This window comes from Anguilla rostrata, chromosome 15 (genome assembly GCF_018555375.3).
Source record: "Anguilla rostrata isolate EN2019 chromosome 15, ASM1855537v3, whole genome shotgun sequence".
NCBI lineage: Eukaryota > Metazoa > Chordata > Actinopteri > Anguilliformes > Anguillidae > Anguilla > Anguilla rostrata.
Genome location: NC_057947.1, coordinates 630,757 through 651,139, shown reverse-complemented (window position 1 = coordinate 651,139; position 20,383 = coordinate 630,757). Strand labels below are relative to the sequence as shown.

At 41.4% G+C, this 20,383-nt stretch overlaps 1 protein-coding gene across 1 annotated transcript; it reads left to right on the top strand.

The window, feature by feature from the left end:
* Window positions 1-4,081: 4,081 nt before the first annotated feature.
* Window positions 4,082-14,071, top strand: LOC135240851 (deoxyribonuclease-2-beta-like). Its single transcript, XM_064310854.1, has 7 exons — window positions 4,082-4,238; window positions 7,529-7,635; window positions 9,046-9,205; window positions 9,912-9,990; window positions 10,897-11,061; window positions 11,163-11,354; window positions 13,320-14,071. Exons 1-7 carry the CDS (start codon window positions 4,236-4,238, stop codon window positions 13,688-13,690), a joined length of 1,077 nt encoding a protein of 358 aa, XP_064166924.1. The 5' UTR covers window positions 4,082-4,235; the 3' UTR covers window positions 13,691-14,071.
* The last annotated feature ends 6,312 nt before the right edge of the window (window positions 14,072-20,383 follow it).

Sequence of the window (20,383 nt, the reverse complement as noted above, 5' to 3'; positions counted from 1 at the left end):
TAAAATCAGTAAAGCACGCAAAGATTTGTTTTTTGTTTTGGGTTACATATTTCTTAGTTAGGGTGTCTAGGGTGTAAATGTGATCAGTTGTGTGGTGAGTTGGTAAAAATCCAATCTGACTTCTTCTCAAGACATTGTGTTTAGTAAGGAAGATTAAAAGTCTAGAATTAATGATACTGGAAAGAACCTTCCCCAGATTACTGTTCACACAGATGCCTCGGTAATTGTTTGGGTCAAATTTATCTCCACTTTTGAATATTGGTGGTATAAAATGTATCCGGGTAGTAACCTACACTCAGAACCAAATTGAATAATTTTAGGATGGCCAGTTGAAATTTTTTTCTTTTACATTTTAATATCTCATTTAAAATACTGTCAGGTCCAGATGCTTTTTTAGGTTTCTATTTTTTGATTTTATCTTTAAGCTCTTGTTCAGTAATCGAGAAGTCCAATGGATTTTGATTATCTTTAAAAGCCAAGTCAAGTTCTTGAAATTTTTTATTTATATGGTTTTTGTCAGGATTTGCTCCTAATTACACTTTTATTAACAGTGTTTGAAAATGGTTTGTCCAGATATCCCATTACATTACATTACATTGTATTACATTACATTACAGGCATTTGGTCTTATCCAGAGCGACGTAAAACAAAGTGTATAACCATAACCAGGAACAAGTGTGTCGAAAACCCTAGAGAGAAGTACCGTTCCAAGTGCAGGGAACAACCGCATAGTTCAACTTGGACCCTGTAGGTTAAACTGATTAACACTGACACAAACGAGAACAGCAACAACGCAGTCTATGCAAAAATACAAGCAGTAGTTAAGACGAGTGCATTAACTAAGTTACCTACGAAACAGCTACCTAATTACAACCCTAAGCTTACAGTCAATTTAGAGATTACAGGGAGGTCGGGAGGGATGGGGAGAGGTGCAGCCTGAAGAGGTGAGTCTTCAGTTGTCGCTTGAAGTGGGTCAGTGTCTCAGCTGTTCTGACCTCCACGGGGAGGTCATTCCACCATCGTGGGGCCAGAAAAGACAGGAGACGTGTTTGGGAAGTGCAGGTGCGAAGAGGGAGAGGTGCCAGGCGTCCTGAGGTAGCGGAACGGATGAGTCTGGCTGGCATGTAGGGTTTGAAGATCTTGTGGAGGTATGCTGGGGCTGATCCCTTGACTGCCTGGTATGCTAGGACCAATGTTTTAAATTTGATGCGAGCCATAACAGGCAGCCAGTGGAGGGTAGTGAGCAGGGGAGTGACGTGGGAGTGTCTGGGGAGGTTGAAGACCAGACGAGCTCCATCATCCTGTTGTCCATCATATAAGCCACGGTGATGGAACGGAACTCACTTAAATGAGCCAGACTTATTGAAATAAGCCAGGCTTTTCCTTTGTCCGGCTTGATGGAATACCCCCCGGCTGTAACCAGCAGTTTCTTCACAGTTTTCACCCACGCTTATGAGCCAATAACTGGTACTCCACCGCCTTTGTGGTGTCCTCCTGCTGGTGACACTATGCTGCCGTGGTTACGCAAGTCACTTCTATACTAATCAAAATTACGGCTGTCAGCTGGTGATTAACAAATGTACAAAGTATTTTAATAATGATCTGCAGGTGTGTAAATCTGACACTGCACTTTGTGAAAAGATTTTCACCTGGTGCATGAGCCCAAAATAATGTGTATTGAATTTCTAATTATTTGTTTTTTCTTGTAGATTATCAAAACCAATGGAGAAAAGCTAAATGCTCTTGTCGGTCTCTTAAATGCTAAAAACATGTTCCTTTCTAAATGCCAGTCTTACAATGATGGTTAATTTGGTTAAATTCTGTGTGTATGATTTCACCGTGTGTTGTATGTTATCCAGCAAATTAAATCATAAACCTTAAGACTCTTAATTCACTTTGTGAAACTGAAAATTCTGCAGTTTATCCCAAAATCGGGATTATAGTAGCTTTGTCACATCCGTGAAGCATGGCCCAGACTGACAAGCCGTCAAACACGTTTGACAGATTGAATATTTGCCGGTTAGTGTTAGCCGAAGTTGCAAACTGTTTTAGCATACTGGACTATCAAACATTGGCTAGCAAATAAGCGTTAGCTGATTACGCTTTCTGCCAACTAATTATTTGATTAAGTAGGCTAAAGGAAATAGTAAAAATGACTTGGCTACCAAAAAAACGTAAGAGGAGGATTATTTTATGGTCGATCAGTGCAGCTGTAAGTAGCACACGCCATAATGAAATCACTACAAAATGGGATGCCTGCATTTTCTGACTTCGCACAGGTGGACCGTGTACGATGAGTTGGAGCCGCAATGTCAAGGCCAAGAGGTACCACCTCCCACCCCAGTAACCATAAATTGTAGCCCCTACTGTAGCTTAGTCCTCCGCAGTAATCAGGAAGTGACGCAAACTGTACCTCATTGGTCCACAACAAATAACAGTGCCCAAATGACACAATAAATCATGAAATCGGCCCATGGACAGTCATAAGACAAATAAAATACACATATTTTGACAATTTGTTCTTGTGAGAAAACTTTGTATTGACTTTGTATTTTGAGTGTGTCATTGGCCAACAAACTGTGTCTGTACTGTTTTAATTTGAGATTTTTTTTTACCTAATGCCACCATGCTGTCCTGTGGCATGAGACGTATTCAGCATTACATCATCGATTTCTGCACCAGCAATGACCTAATATCACAAAGATCACAAAACCATGTATTGTAAAACTATTTTCTTGAATTAAAGGAAACAACTGAATCAATTTCCACATTTGTATTTCTAAATTATAGCAGTTTAGTTATGTAGGCTAAGGGAAATGTATGACGTCATATTACGGGAACACTGAGAAAAGCAGTAAAATGTGCATGACAAAACACAAAATGGAAAACGCGGTTACAAAGTGCAATATTTTTATAAATTTATGTAATTTCTTTGGTCATAAGGAATTCAGCTAATTTCTCCTTCCCCTCCCAAGGAGTATGCTTTTACATAGCCTACGCTCCAGCACTGTCGCCTTATCAGTTTCAGAGAGAACACACACAATCTCATGCAGTTGTCATGTAACTTCTCTATTCAGTTTATTCAAAGTCTCAGTTTCAGAGAAAAACAGAATTATATCGGTGGTCTTATCTCCACGGAGTTCTAAGCATCCATAATTATTGATCCCCACCCGCAAGGCTTTATCAGCGTCATCACATGATTGCAGTGAATGGATTTCATGTGATTATATGTGCAAAATGAGTTTTGATAGTGAAATTTGTATCAAAGTGGGGGGGGGGGGGGGCTGGCGGGTGTTGGCACAAGGAATACACACAAGTTATACATTCAAATGACAAAGCGCTTCTCGTCACATTAATACCGCTAATTTCATCAACCGGCAGTAAACTGTATCGGAGAAATTAGCCTTTTCAACCTATCATGACACAAAACACTGCACATAAAATTTATTGCCAGTCATTTCAGTGTCACCCCCCTCTGATGGTGTCACCCGGTGCATTCCGCACCCACCGCACCCCCCTAGTGACACCTCTGCAACAAGTTGCCAGTAAAGAACTGGCACTGACCTCTAGGAGAACAGGACTTTACCCCAAACAGCACTAGGACTATGTGTGTGTGTGTGTGTGTGTGTGTGGGTGTGTGCGTGTGTGTGTGTGTGTGGGTGCGTGTGTGTGTATGCGTGTGTGTGTTTGCGTCTGTGCGTGGGTGTGTATGTGTGTGTGCGTGTGTGTATGCATGTGTGTGTAGTGTGTATCTGCGTGTGTGCGTGTGTGCATTTGTGTGTTGTGTGTTGTGTATCTGTGTGTGTGTGTTTCTGTGTTTGCACATGTATTTGTGCTTGTCGGGGTTATGGCCATGAGGACTTCCAGTAAAGTTGCTTAAAAATGTATACAGTGCCAGAGTAATCTAAGGTCAGGCATTGCACTTGATCACATTTCAGCTGGCAGTTCCAAAGGCTGTGAATATTAATTAATCAATTCTGCTTTTCATTTTTCCTGAACATTGGAATTTTTTGTAGAAAATTTCTTTCCATTTGACATGGTGCCACCTGTGTCAGAACAAACATCTGTGCAAATTATCTCTCTCTCTACCTGTCAGAAAAAACATCTATGCAAATCAGCTCTCCCTCTCCACCAAACAAACATCATTTAACTAGGAGGAAGGCAGGTCATCACCTCGCTATATATTAATCAGTGGACTCAAGCGTTAGAGATCAGTTGACTCTGCAAGCCTACAGATGGTAAGATTTCTGATTTCTGGTTATTTACTAGTAGAACAGGGGAGGAGTGGGATTCCAAAATGTCCTTCCTGAAAGTGCCCTCACTATTTTAAGACATCATCATTTCAATTTATAATGAAAATTTAGTCTTAGTACTTTACTTTGAAATGACTTACTTCCAGTCTATTAACCTGTATATTAACTTATGAGAAAGTAGGCTACATTTTACAATGGCTTTAAACAATGCATTTGTGAAGCGTTGCCTACTTTCTCATTGGTTAATACACAGATTAATAGGCTGGCACATTTTAAACCTGTGTATTAACATTGAGATTACTAGTATTACTAGAATTAGTATTACTAGTGCACAATAATACAGTTTAAGTATAGAATTGTGATAAAAGTTTGGCCTGTATTTAACTATCACAGTACAGTAGAGTATTATTGTACACTTGGAAGTTGCAAAACCTTTACATAGATTACTACACTGGATTAAGACCAGTTTAGAGTATGGTGAATCTGATGAACTGTATTTAAATGTAGAAATTAGGGTGTTGAATTTAGGGGTTATGTTGTTCAGCTTAGGAACGATGATTTACAGGGGATAATTTACCAATTACTAAGAGTTCAGGGCTTGTTCAAGAACTACAGTTAACCTTAGAATTGCTTTTCCTTAGCTGAAGTTTGCCAAGGGGATGAAAAGCAATGTGGAGTTAGCTTGTTTTCTGTTGGACCTGTGAATAAAGTTGCATCTAGCTATCAGGGTTGCTAGACGTCTGGTTTTCAAATTATTTGTACATGTCCTGTTTGTGGTCCTGACTGAACAATGTAATGTCAGTCCGAGTAATTAATGGGAAAAATTTACCTGTCGTTTCTAACAATTTTGCGTGTCCATGATTCGGTTGAGTACTTGGGAGTAAGTGGGTGGTGTTGAAGACAGAGGAAACGTCTTTGATAGTAGACACAGGCTTAAAAATCCTGCATAGTATGCCTTTAAAGATACAGACCGATGACAAATTAAAGGAAAACCCTGAATAAATGAGTGGAGAAACACAACAAAAGTGGATGCTTCCCTAATGGTGTACTGCATGATACCATTAAGCTATTAACATCCTATCATGCTCTGTGGCATGTATAAAACTGCCGAGCAGGCCCAGTTGACCTCAATTTTGGCTCAAGATAGCAAGAGGGAAAGTGACTGAAAGAGAGTTCATTATTGGGGCATGGATGGCAGGAGCTTCAGTCACAAAGACAGCTCAACTATGGTGTTTCAATAGGAACAATGAGTGTGACTAAAGTGACATCTGAATTTAGATCTATGGGAAAGACATCAGTAAATAGGGTTGGATATTGTAGTCGAAAGTGCACATTTGATGACTGTGTTGCTCATTCATTAGTGCGATATGTAAGGAGAAACAGAAGAGAAACTCTTCCTCAGGTGACTGAGAATGTCAATGCAGGACCTTGATCAGACTGTGTCAGCAAGCACAGTCCATCGACAACTACATAGAGAGGGATATTACAGTGGCGTTTCAGTGCTCATTACAAAGTCGCATGCATATTTGTGAGTTTAACAGCTTGTTAAAATTCTGAGATTGCAACTGTCGCTGGAGCGAAAACCAGCATGCACAGTGGGCCCCCAGGACTGAGGTTGAGAACCACTGCCTTAGAGAGAAGGGTCACTGCAAATCAATACAAACTCATTCAGAATGTTCACCTTTAATCTATGATGAAACATTTCTATCATGATGAGAATGGTCTCTTCCAGGATAACCCTACCGCAGGGCACGAGGGGTCACTGAATGGTTGAAAATGATGTGAATCATATGCTATTGCCTTCCCAGTCAGCAGATCTCAACCCAATTGAACACTTATGGGAGATTTTGGACTAACATGTTAGACAGCGCTCTCCACCACCATCATCAAATGAGGGAATATCTTTTGGAATAATGGTGTTCCCTCCCTCCAGTAGAGTTCCAGAAACTTGTACAATCGATGCCAAGACACATTGAAGCTGTTTGTGGTGGCCCAACACCTTACTAAGACACTTTATGTTGGTTTTCCTTTCATTTGTCACCCGTCTGTAAATAGCAAATGTAGCACTTTGCCAATGGTCAATGTACTTTTGAACCATGATCTCTATTGTTAAGGAATGAATAATTGATAATTCCATTAACTATATAGCTCACCAATAAAAACACGAGTGACTCAAGAGGCAATACTTTTCCTAACTCCGGACTTTGTGAATGGGTTTCTACCAAAATATGAGAGCACAGAACAATATTTGTTTTGATGGCTGTTAAATTTGGACAAAAATGCTAAATTATCAACACGACCAAGAGAATTTAAAGCCTCTTCCTTATGCCTGCTACTCTTCAGTTGTCTGTACATAAAACATAAAAACAGTACAGATGTAGCCCAAGTCTGCATGCGTGTTATAATAATTGAATGAAGTTTTGTCACGGTTATAAAATAATATTGTAAATTAATCCCACTGGGCATAGGGCATAGGCAAGGCAAATGGAACACAGCAGTAAACTTTTGAAACTGGTTAATTTATTCTTCATGGAAGCATAAAATCATCTTTATCATGCATGCCTATTTCTGACATATTGTGGCTTAAGAGGGTAAATAATTCCTCTAAATATGAAAACCACCTAATTAAGAAATATTAACAGCTTGTTAAAATTCTGGGGTTGCAGTTGTGGTTGGAATGAAAACCGGCATACACAGGGGGCCGCAGGACTGAGTTTGTGAACCACTGCTTTACAGACATGGCAGCAACAACTGATAAACAGAAGAAATGCACCATAGACCTGTCATGGAGTTAAAATCAATAATTAGATGAATTTGTTGATGAATCACACCATATTGCAAATGCAAATTGTTTGGGTGATAGCAGTCATATCTGAAATGTGCATAATGCAGCATGTTGCAGAATAAGATCATGACCTCAGTCAACTTTGCTTGGATAAATAAATGTTAAATATTGGGCTCTTGGGGTGAATTTTTAGGCTATGGATAAAGTACCTATTTACCTACCTAGCAAAAGCATAATTACGTGGTTGGACTACCAGTGTAAGTCCAGCCATTTAATGAAGAACTCATTCCATACTATGGCACTCAACTCAAACTAAAAGAGCATGTGTCCCCAGTCAACCTTCCCTGGATATATGAAGGCTAAATACAATTATTCCGCCTTTCTCCGCATACACATGAAAAGAGAATCTACCAGAGTGATCATTAGTAAATGCAGTCATCAGTCTGTCTGAAGCTGATGTGTTGCTCTTATTGTTCCCGGTGTGTTTCAGGAAGTCATGTGGAGGGTGGTACTCACAGTTAGTCTCCTCTGGTGGGGTATCTGCTCCTCTGAGGCCAAAGTCACCTGCAAGGATAAAAACGACCATGAGGTGGACTGGTAAGTGAAGGTTTTGAATTCTCGCAACAAAGGAAATACCTTTATGAGGACTTTGGTCAGTACCTGTAGTGTAGATTTTGTGTCTCATCCACTGATTTTTCATGTAGACATGCACTGCATTCCAGTAATAGAGAGATGGTACTACTGCAATGCCATCATGTCATGAAGGTTATTGTTATGGGACTTGTGTTTGATGACACACTATACAGCAGAGACAAACAGGAGAGGTGGGTGGGGGGTGAGGATCCTGTTGCACATTACGTTACATTACAGGTATTTAGCAGACGCTTTTATGCCTGAAGGGTTAAAATAAGTTTTGATTGATTGATTTTGATTGATAGACAGTCAGAAATCTGAGAGGGAGACAGACTAGGGGAGACACAGGAGAGATAGATCTGGAGGAATGAGAGAGCAGGGGAAAACCAGGAGAGATAGATCTGGAGGGATAATATAATATAATATGATATAATATCCTTGCATTCATATAGCACCTTTCCAAATGCTCAAAGTGCTTTACAGTCAGGGGGAACTCACCTCACCCACCACCGATGTGTAGCACTCACCTGGGTGATGCATGGCAGCCATTTTGGGCCAGAAAGCTCACCACACATTAGCGAAGGTGGAGAGGGAGAGAACATATTTTAGCCAATTAAATCTGGGGATGATTTTGGTGGCAGTTTGCAAGAGCCAGATCGGGGATTTAGCCAGGACACCAGGGAACCCCCTACTCTTAGCGATAAATGTCATGGGATCTTTAATGACCACAATGAGTCAGGACCTCGGTTTAACGTTTCATCCGAAAGACGGCATCTCCTACAGCACAGTGTCCCTGTCACTGCACTGGGGCATTGGGGTTTATTTGACCATTTATTTGAGATTTCCCCCTGCTGGCCCACCAACACCACTTCCAGCAGCAACTCAGTATTCCCTGGTGGTCTCCCATCCAAGTACTAACCAACCCCACACCTGCTTAGCTTCAGCCATTTGGCAGGAGCAGAGCGCATGGAGGTATGGCTGCTGCCTAATGAGAGAGGTGAGGAAGGAAACACAGGAGAGATAGATCTGGAGGGATGAGAGAGTAGGGGAGACACAGGAGATATAGATCTGGAGGGATGATAGAGGAGGGGAGTCAGACCATTAGGGATACATTTTGGCTTGAGAGGTTAGAGTCTTAACCACTACCCCATTCACAGGAACAAAGATATGTTTTTGAGGTATTGTGATTCCTGGCAGAGATGCATTCCATCTACAGATGATTATGTCATCATGGTGCATTTAATAACTTTGCTGATTTATTAAAAAGCAGCAAATTCAACAAAATTCAACAGGTAAAGCTGAATGGTGCCAAAAGTTTTACCTCCACTTTATTCTCCCGTGATGTTCTTCTCTTGTCTGAATGTTCATTGTCAGGTATATCCTATACAAGGTGCCCAAACTGAACAACAAAGCCCTTAGTGGTCTGGAGTATTTCTACATTGATTCAGCTAAAAATGAATGGCAGTACCCTATCAACAACCCTAAAGGTGTCCTGGCAAACACTCTGCAGCCTCTCCTTGCTCACAAAACTCAAGTGAGAATAATTTTATTATTGTAATTTGTTTTATCTGTTTTTCTGAAAATAAAATCCTTGCTTTAACTGAAGAATAGATATGAGGGGCTGGTACTACTAAGGAGGCCACTCAGAGAATAAGGTCACATCTAGCACATTGAACACACACAAACACACAGACACACCCCAACACACACACACACACACAAACATTACAGTAATGAAAACAAAAATTCTCTGAAACATCCTACCTCTCACATCTTTCCCAGCACCAGGATTGTTTATAGTTTAATTAATCGTATTCCCATTACCTGTTATTTATTTATTTAGTTGTTTTTGTCCCATTCTCTTGAGTTTTGAGGTCATTTAGTTTCTGTTGTCCAGTTAACCCGTGTCTCTGTTATCTGGATTTTTCTCTTTATTTTTCTTTTGGGATGAGATGTTTTAAGGTCCTTGGGGATTTCCTTCCCTCAGTTTCAGTGTTTTATAATTTGTATAACATCAGCTAAAGTTAAACCTAATCCAAAACACACAAGTCAGTAGGCTAGATCCCATCTCCCACAAACAATTGCATGGTTTCTCTCTTTTCCCTATAAAGCAGATCATGAAAATATTTTGTTGTTACTGGAAGTTGCTGTCTCCCCATGAATGTTTGTCATGGGATCCTGCACACTACTAAACTGCTGTTACAGTATTTTTCCTTATGTTTCTTCTGCATCATTTGTAGACATCAGACTTTGGATTCATTTCCTACAATGATCAGCCTGCAGGGTGTACCGCTGACCAAGTTTTTGGCCACAGTAAAGGTAGGTAGAGAAAACATCATTTAAAGGGGAACAGAAGCACTTGGCATTTGGCTCTGGTTTGTTTGCTTTTTTACCTTATATCAGATATGACCCTGCGTTCAAATCTGAAATGACCTGTATTTGCTAGAAAAATAAACTAAAGTTCACTCTCTTGCACAAGAGTGCAGCCATCTTGAAACAAGCCTGGCTGTAATGTAATGTCTTGGCTGCTCAATATACTGCTGTTGCTAGATGACTGACTTTCAAGGTGCTCAACCACTAATTGTTTGGAAAGAAACAAAACAAAAAATGCAAGGATGGTCATTTTGTATTGCCTCGGGATGTTAAAATAAATAAATAAAAATTCCCATAATGTTCAACGGGAGATGGTAGACAGTTGTATGTACACTATATAACCAAAGGTATCTGGACACCCCTTGGTCTTGGGCTGTTTTTCATGGTTTGGGCATACAATCTAGACTGTCAACAGTTTGGGGAAGCCCCTTTCCTGTTTCAGTATGGCAGTTCCCCCAGGCACACAGGGAGGCCCATATAGAAATGGTTTCGTCAAGAATGGTATGGAGGAACTTGATCTACACAGAGCCCCAACCTCAGTACCTTTGAGATCAATTGGAAAGCCAACTGTGATCCAGGCCTAATCGCCTAACCGGTGCCCGACCTCACTAATGCACTTCTAGCTGAATGGAAGGAAATACCTGCAGTAATGCTTCAACATCTAGTATAAAGCCTTCCCAGTAGAATGGAGGTTGTTATGGCAGAAAAGAGTGGACTTACTCCATATTCCCATTATTTTCAATGAGATGTTGGATGTCAGGTATCCACATACTTTTGGCCATATAGTGATTCTGGTTCAGTCAGAAGATCTGCGGTTTGTGGAAATGCTGTCTAATTGTTCATGTTCCCTAGGGGTTGTGATGATGGATAAAAAGGATACTGGGGTCTGGCTGCTACACAGCACACCAAATTTCCCCTACGATAGAAAACAAGGCAAACTCTGGCCTGAATCTGGAGCACAACATGGTCAGACCTTCATCTGTGTAACATTCACCTACAGCCAATTCGATCAAATAGGTAATGTGCTCAGATTAAGTCTTCATAGTTATATATGTATTTTAAATCTTTACAGTGGTTGAATTGAATGTTAAATATCTCCCTTGCTTTACTGTTTCCAGGTAAACACCTCCAGTACATCAGGGCTTTCCCATTTGATTATTTCATCCCAGATGGCTTTCATCCAGTGCTCAACTCTGTTGTAAAACGAGAAGATCTCGAACCAAACAATCCTTTCTGGGACCAGGACCTGATATCACATGGTGACCAAAAGTTCAAAAGCTTTGCAAAATACAGCTCAAAGTGGACAGATGGTGAGATTTCTGCATGTTATTTAAAAATTACTTAACCTTGGTTTAATAAATGGTAATGTATGATAGTTTGGCATATTAAGGTTTAAAATCCTCTTCTGTCTTTTCAACCTCATGTCATGAATGGGGGCGACATAGCTCAGGAGGTAAGAGCGCTTGTCTGGTAGTCGGACGGTTGCCGGTTCGATCCCCCGCCCTGGGCATGTCGAAGCGTCCCTGAGCAAGACACCTGACCCCTAATTGCTCTGGTGAATGCGAGGCATCAATTGTAAAGCGCTTTGGATAAAACGCTATATAAATGCAGTCCATTTACCATGAATCTGGTCAAAACATCATTTTTGCACCATAGAAATATTGCTTGCCTTTGTCCTTCACTGTCCACCTCCATTGCTGTATGCTTAATTCATGATTTTATTACCTCCTGCTTTGACTTCTGTGATTCTCTACTTTACAGCCTCGCTAATACCCTACTGACTAAACTGTGGCACGGTGGTGCAGAGGGTAGCACTGTCGTTCTTCACAGTAAGAAGGGCGTGGGTTCTCCCCATGTCTGCATGGGTTTCCTCCGGGCACTCCGGTTTCCTCCTACAGTCCAAAGACATGCAGGCCAATTGGAGACTCTAAATTGCCCATAGGTATGAGTGCCTGAGTGAATGCTGTGTGTGCCCTGTAATAGATTGGTCGCCTGTCCAGGGTGGATTCTTGTCCCTCTCACCCATTGCACGCTGGGATAGGCTCCACCGTCCCCCATGACTCTGCTCAGGATAAGCGGGTATAGATGATGGACAGACATGCGAGAATACTAACTCACACTAGAACCCGGCAACATATCACACCCACTTGCCTACACTGGCTTCCCATCAAGGCACGCATCAATTACAAAAAATTTTTACTCACCTACAAAGTTCTCAATGACCTGGCCCCTCCCTGACTCACTCATCTGCTGACTATGTACACTCCACCGCGCACCCTCCTACTCACCATCTCTAAGACCCATATTTCTCTGTGGCTGCTCCCTCTCTGTGGAATGCTCTTCCAATGAACATCAGGGAAGCAGAGAGTCTTGAAATTTTTTAAGACCCATAAGTTACATAAGCATAAGTTACCCTTAGCTTCTCCTTTGACTCACTTCGTATCTTGCTCTCCCTTCTGTTCTGTATTACTGTCCTATGTATAGTTTTTGCCATCTGTATTTACTGTATGTACTGCTTTTTACCCTGTAACTTTGTTAAGCCACCATGAACTCTGGAAAGGTGCTATATATATAAATAAAATTTGCTATTGTTATTATTATTGAAAAGCGTAAGGTTGTTTTTTATTGAAAAAACCTTACTTGGCCATGATATTGCCAGAGCAGCAATATTCCATGTGCTTAGGTATGTGATTCTGTGTACTTTCCATTGATGAGGGCTCACACTTAAAATCAGTGCTGGGGATTCATTCTGAGATCAGGTTTTTGTGTTATGAAAGTTGCTGGAGTTTGTTAGATGTGTCAGAACGCCAGAGGCAGCTGTGTGTGTAATTAGGAGATCTCTAGTCTTGTTAGCCTGCTGCACGTTCAGTCGCTGGAGTTTCTCATCTAAAGTCAAAGATCCCAGTTTCAATCACTCTCCCTGTTGATTCTAAAAAAGGGTTGTTGAGGTGGTGAAAATAATGTGAGCTCTTTGGCTGCATTTTTTCGGCTGTGGTTGAATAAAGTACCTACCTACTTGCCTACCTACCAACCAATCTACCTACCAACCTACGTACCTAGCAGTGCCAACCACTTAAGGACTCAATGAGATACTAGCCAATTCCAAAGAGATTCTACAGCACTGAACAAGATAAACATTCTTAATGTCCTCAAAAAAATTTACCAGTACTTCCATAAATTTCTGCAATTATTTCTGCTAAATCGCTGGAAATAATTTTTGTTTTGAACATTATTGTAACTGTTCACTCAACGTTGTGTTTTTACTCTTGTTGCAGCCCAAGATCTCTATTTTCATATTGCCAACGACTTGAAGAGTGACCTGGCTGGACAGAGCTGGAGGGGACGCAGTCATGATAATTCAGACTGTTCAAAGGGGGACAGGGCCGTTAACACTATTGATTTTGTAACGATGACTCGGAACGGAGTGAAGCTTGAATGGAACGACTGCCAAGATCATTCCAAGTGGTGTGTGACTGAAGATCATAGCAATCCATGGACCTGTATTGCTGATTTGAATAAAGCACTAAGCCAGGATGAGAGGCCTGGGGGGGCACTATGCATCAAGAACTCAGATGTAAGAGAAAAGTTCAAGGGGTTCATTGGGCATAAAGAAGACTGTCCACGCAAACGACCTAAACCAGGCTAGCCTTACCAGTCTGCATCACTCTAAACCCTGGTTTCCTCTCCATGGTTTCCTGTCTTTCTTGATTTATCAGCTTTTAGTGATTTTCAATATTCTGCCAAATTCTGAGACCAGCAGTTATCAAAAAGAGGCCAAACACCTATCTGAGTAGAATGAAATGGATGGAAACCTATTGTAACAGTTAGTCTCTTGTTAATGTGATATAGCCTATAGGAATTTATAACTCCTGGAGTATTTTCACTGTTAACCTGTTGTTAATGGGCAATAATGAAATGTAAGTCATGTACTGCCACTGTCAGCCATAGTTTCACCTGAGTGAAATATTGCTCTGAGAGGACCCAAAGGATCCGTCTTGTATGAAATTAATGAAATCTGAGAGAACCACCTCCTTGTCCTCTGAGTTCTGTTCAACTGCACATCACTCTGTGTGTTTCATAACACAGGGTGACCTCCAAATTCCACGGGTCATTAGAGTGAATTTATTCTATTCTATTCTGTTCTATTTTGCTCCTATTCTAAATTCTGTCTATTCTGTCAGCAGACAGCACAGTACAATCTCTCAAAGCGACCCACAGAGACAGGGAATGTAAAAATGATGATGCTGATGTTGGGAATACTCCACGGCGAGGTGTTTGTGAAAGGGTTTTAAGGCACAACATGGAGGCAAAGGTGTGTGTGAAAGGGTTTGAACGCACTGCAGCGGTGTGTGATGAAAGCCTTCAACACACCTCGGAGTGGATTATTCCACTTACACCACCGTCATTTGCTGAATTTATTCATAATTTAATACTGTGGGGCAATTTGCCCTCAAAATATAAAGTTTTTTTAGTGGAACTAATTACAAAGTTGTTTATCAGGCTTGCTACTGTTTCAGCATGTTTCTATGGTTACATAGAAGTTAGTAAGCTGGCCAGGCAGTATATGAATTTAGAATGATGCTTGAACTTCCTCAAAATACTTGAGTAAAACAGCGTTAACACACACCTTCCAGCCAATCTGAATCGAGCATTCACCCAGACCAAGGTATAAAATGATGATAATAATGTGACTTGGTCAGGAACTCAGGAGTGAGTGGGTGGGGTGGAAGACAGAGGAGGAGATTTCTTTGGTTGTAAACACAGGACCACATCAAGGCTAAAGATTCTGCGTAGTACAGCTTTAAACTGCTATTCCCTGACACTATGGGGCACAAAGGAGGATCCCCTGTAGACTTGTGGATTTTGGGAAGATAAAACACCGGTCAAATGGGGGTGTTGAGTAATTAAAAATCCCTTTAATTTTTCGTGATCCAACCCACAGACAGAGCATTTTCTATGGTGGTGTCAATTTCAGACTTAATTTGTTCTGCGGAGTTGGGGAGTAGGGGTAAATAAATTCTTTTATTGACTTTTTATCCCCTTATCGTACTGCTCAAAAGACTGAACCACTACTGCAATGCTTTTGTCAGCATTGCAATGACTAAATCGGGTCGTCTGTGGATTTTTCAAGTTTTCAAGTTTCTTCAACCTGCTTTTTTCCTCACTAATAATTGTCTATTACTTCTCAATTATTGCTTTTGCACCACATCTACCCGCCGTTCACCAAACATGTACACTGCATTATGATGTACCATACACGTACAGTTAACCGGCTACAATATTGCAAAGTCATATGGATTCAACGGGAGCTCTTCTATTATTACCTAAAAAATTTTCTAGTTTTACCAGCTACTCAGTTTGTGGCATAGTGGTAAGTCTCACTGTCTATGGATCATGAACTCACAGGTTCATGCCCTGCCTCAAGCAACTTGTTAAATGTGCTTTTTTGCTCACTAATAACTCTCTATTACTTCTCAACAATTTGCCTTTGCACCACATCTACCCTGCATTCACCGAACGTACACACTGCATTATGACATACCATCTGCACGTTCACTTAACCGGCTACAGTATCGCCAGGCCATATGGATTCAACCGGAGCTTGGCTGTGCTTACTGGCCTGTGTTCTTCTTTAAAACCACGGACAGGTTTGACTATGAAAACAACTGAGGAAACATTGGGTAGCATTGCTTTGGAATACAGCTTATTTAATTCCGATGAGGCAAGATAGCCTATTGTTTGTAGTACAGTAACTTGGCGTCATTTTAATATCAATACGTTTAATGGCAGGGCTAGATTTTGCCGGTTTTAATGAATGAGATATAGACAGTGTATGTCTTGTATGTGTGAGTAACTTGGCATTTCTGTACGTTGAAAACGTTTTTTATGAGATAGATCTTTACTTAGGGTGAGATAACATGGTTCTGTTGGTTGTATCAAATCTTCAAATAAAGAATGTGGAAGTAGCGACATAGCTCAGGAGGTAAGAGCGGTTGTCTGGCAGTCAGAGGGTTGCCGGTTCGATATGCCGGGCATGTTGAAGTGTCCCTAAGCAAGACACCTCACCCCTAATTGCTCCCAACGAGCTGATTGGTACCTTGCATGGCAGCCTTTCACTGCTGGTTTGTGAGTGTGTGTGTGAATGGATGAATGAGAGGCATCAACTGTAAAGCGCTTTGGATAAAAGCGCTATATAAATGCAGTCCATCCATATAATAGTTGAACACAAGACTGCAACCCGCACTAAGAATGTGGACTATGCGATTGTGCGGCATTATGCAGGAGCCAATCATGGTTCCGATTCTTGTTTGAAATTTTTGGGTATAGAAAGAGTGACTGTGTCTTCCAGAGGTGGGGATCTCATTAATCAAATCAAATCAAATCAAATTTATTTATAAAGCACGTTTAAGTTCAACCCACGTTGACCAAAGTGCTGTACAGGCAGGTAAAATCACAAAGTAAGAACAAATCACAGAATAAAAACAGAAACACAGAGTAAAAATCACAGAGTAAAAAGCATCAAAACACACATATAGGCACAAATCTACGAATCACAGGCATAGGCACGCTGAAATCACATCAGGAAGATCCAAACGCTACAGAAAAAAAGTATGTTTTCAGCCTGGACTTGAAGGACTCAATGGAGGGGGCAGATCTAATTGAGTGGGGGATGCTGTTCCATAGTCTAGGGGCAGCAACAGCAAACGCGCGGTCACCACTGAGCTTAAGTTTTGCTTGCGGGACAGCCAGGAGCCCCAAGTCAGACGGCCTGAGGGACCTGAAGGTGGAGTAAGGGGTTAAAAGATCTGAGATGTATGAGGGAGCCTGCCCATTTAGGGCTTTAAAGACAAGCAGGAGAACCTTAAAATCAACTCTAAACCGGACTGGTAGCCAGTGGAGAGAGGCCAGAATAGGGCTAATATGGTCTCTCTTCCGGGTACCCGTCAGGAGCCTGGCTGCGGCGTTCTGGACCAGTTGCAAGCGGGACAGGGACGACTGACTAATTCCAGTATACAGGGAATTACACTATTCTAAGCGGGAGGATATGAAGGCATGGATGACTTTCTCAAGATCTTTGAATGACAGAAAAGACTTGATTTTGGCAATGGAACGAAGCTGAAAGAAACTGGCTTTAACTACTGCATTGACCTGCTTGTCAAATTTAAAGGCGGAGTCAAATACCATGCCAAGGTTTTTGATATAGGGTTTGACAAGGATGGACAGGTTGTCTAGGCTGCTAGTAATCAATTTGATGGAGTCAGGGGGGCCAAATAGGATAATTTCAGTCTTGCTCTCATTCAGCTGCACGAAGTTTTGAGCCATCCAGCACTTAATGTCCTCAAGACAGTCCATGAGACTGTTGAGTTTGCACTGGTCATTTGGTTTCAGGGGGAGATAAAGCTGTGTGTCATCTGCATAAAGATGAAAGAAAATGTTGTACTTTTGACAAATTTGACCAAGGGGAAGCATGTAAATAGAGAATAGAATGGGACCTAGGATGGAACCCTGTGGGACCCCCCAGGAGGGGCAGGCTGGAGGAGAGGAAGAATTTATCATGTTGACGGAGAAACTTCTATTGCTGAGGTAGGATATGAACCAGTTCAGGGCAGTGCCACCAACACCAACCCCACATTGGAGACGGTCAATTAAAATGTCATGATCCACTGTATCGAACGCTGCGCTGAGGTCAAGAAGAATCAGGACGGCACAGTCACCGAAGTCAACAGAGAGGAGCAGGTCATTAGACACTTTCAGCAAGGCAGACTCTGTGCTATGGTGAGCCCTAAAACCTGACTGAAGTGTTTCCAGGATGTTATTTTGGTGTAAGTGGGGCAGCAATTGACCGAGAATGACCTTAGACCTTAGACAGGAACGGAAGTTTAGAAATCGGTCTGTAGTTACTCGACAAGGTGGGGTCTAAATTTGTTTTTTTCAGGAGGGGCTGGACCACTGCGTGCTAGAAGTAGGTTGAACGATACCTGTGGCTAGAGAGCTGTTGATTATAGATAGGATGCTGGGACCAGCTATGTCAAAGACCTCCTTCAGGAGAACAGTGGGGACAATATCAAGGGAGGTTGCAGAATTCATGGAAGAAACTATCTCTGTAAGGGAGGGTAGCATAATGGGTTGGAACCAGTTCAATTCAGATGAACAGGCCAGAGAGACAGCTAGGTCACGAGTGGAGGGGGAAATGTTCATTTTGATGTCCTCAACTTTGCTAACTAAAAATTTTAAAAATTCTTTGCACTTAATTGGAGGCACATCTAAGCTGGTACTGGGGGCGGGACGGATAACAGAGTTAATGGTACTGAATAGGACTTTAGGATTATGAGAGTTATTAGAGATGAGGTCAGAAAAGTATTTTGTTCTCACAGCCTTAACTGCTTCCTGATATTTGAGAAGATTGTCCCTCAAAATGTCAGAGGAAATATGATGTTTATCACGCTTCCACTTCCGCTCTGCTTTTCTGCATTCCCTCCTTAGGGCTCTGGTGGTGTCATTAAGCCAAGGGAGACCTTTAGGCTTGGGCTTTTTCAATTTAAGGGGGGCAACAGAATCCAGAATAGAAAAGCAAGTGGTGTTAAATAAGGAAATAAGTTCTTCAGTGCAGAGAACGGGAGGAGAAGCCTCAATAGTGTAGGTACTGGGGGCAGCTATGAGGGCCTCGGAGAACTTATTGGCAGTCGAAGAGTTAATGTAGCGAGAGTAACGTACAGGGAGATGAGATTTAGCGGGTGAGAGAGGCAAAAATGAATCAAATACAACAGCACTGTGATCCGAAAGACAAGCATCAATTATTTCCATATTGCAAATCGGAAAACCAAACGATAAGACTAGGTCTAGTGTATGGCCTAGCTTGTGCGTAGGGCCAGTGGTAAGCTGAGCCAGATTAAAATATTCAACCAGATGCATAAATTCAACCACAAGAGGCTTAGAGGGACGGCAAACATGAATATTAAAATCACCAAGAACCAGGACTCTATCAAAGTTAGGCGTGGTATTTGAAAGAAAGTCCCCTACCTATTTTTCCCCTACCCCTATTAATGTAACAGTGAATATATGATATGTTATTATAATTATTCGAAGTATGTGGTAAATTGTGCAATGAATTATGGGACTGATGGGAGGGTATTTATATTCCCCCCTGTGCGGTCCTCATACTTGTTTCATTGTTCCGTGGAAACGTCAGTCTCCCAGGTTCATTAAACAGTGAGCTCAGTGCGCTCAGTTCCTTGTTGCAACTGGCCCACTACAAGGTGAGATACCTCAGGGCTGTGTGTGTCAAACACACAGCAGTGTGTTACACACCTTACAGCACATTCATATAAACTAACAGGGCTGTGTGTGTCAAACACATAGCAGTGTGTTACACACCTTACACACATTAATATAAACTAGCAGGGCTGTGTGTCAAACACATATCAGTGTGTTTACACCTTACAGCACATTAACATGAACTAACAGGGTTATGCGTGTCAAACACATAGCAGTGTGTTACACACCTTCTACAGCTCAATATAAACCTGCATGGCTGTGTGCGTCAAACACATAGTAGTGTGTTACACACCTTCTACAGCTCAATATAAAAGGGTTCTGGAAGTAATCATCATTATTTAACAGAATGAACAGCTTCTCAAAAAGATGTTTTGTCAAACTGATGTCAGATTTAAAATGTGTTTCTACCAAGAGGAAGAACAGGAAAATGTTGCTTTATTTCTGCGAAGAAAAATAACTATTTTGCTTATTTTAACCTTCCAAATATTAGTAATATTAGTAATATTTAGGCATTATTAACATTAGTGTTGTATTTAGTCACATTGGAGCCCTTTATAATTGAAGGGGTTTGTGTTTGTGCTCACACCAGTCTCTGCAGTCCAGCAGAGAGCGCTGTCAGTCCTGAATCCTGCAGCTTGTTGTCTCTGAGCTCCAGATCTCTCAGCTCTGAGTGAGGAGAACGCAGAACTGAGGCCAGAACATCACAGCAGCCCTCTGTGAGATTACACCAACCCAGCCTGTGGAGAGACCCCACACACACACAAACACATACACACATACAAACACACGTGCACGCACACACACAGCAACATCGTTACCTATTAAAATGTATGTCCTGTAAAAATACAGATAATAAACGGTCTAAATTAAAAAAAAAAAAAACAACTTCATACATATACATTTAGTTATGTTATTACATCCTTATTTAGTCCCTCCAGTTTTTCACGATTCGGAATTTGACATTTTGTTGAAGTTGTGTTGAATTCCGAAAATGTCACCACCCTCTCCCCCTCCGGCCCCACCTGAGCCAGCACTCCCCCCGCATCCATATTACTAGCGTCAG

Excerpts from the sequence above, each read along its gene's own strand:
- LOC135240851 (XM_064310854.1), top strand. Across the intron at positions 9,206-9,911 it reads TCCTTGCTCACAAAACTCAA|ACATCAGACTTTGGATTCAT; the intron begins GTGAGAATAATT and ends CATCATTTGTAG. Across the intron at positions 11,062-11,162 it reads CAGCCAATTCGATCAAATAG|GTAAACACCTCCAGTACATC; the intron begins GTAATGTGCTCA and ends TACTGTTTCCAG.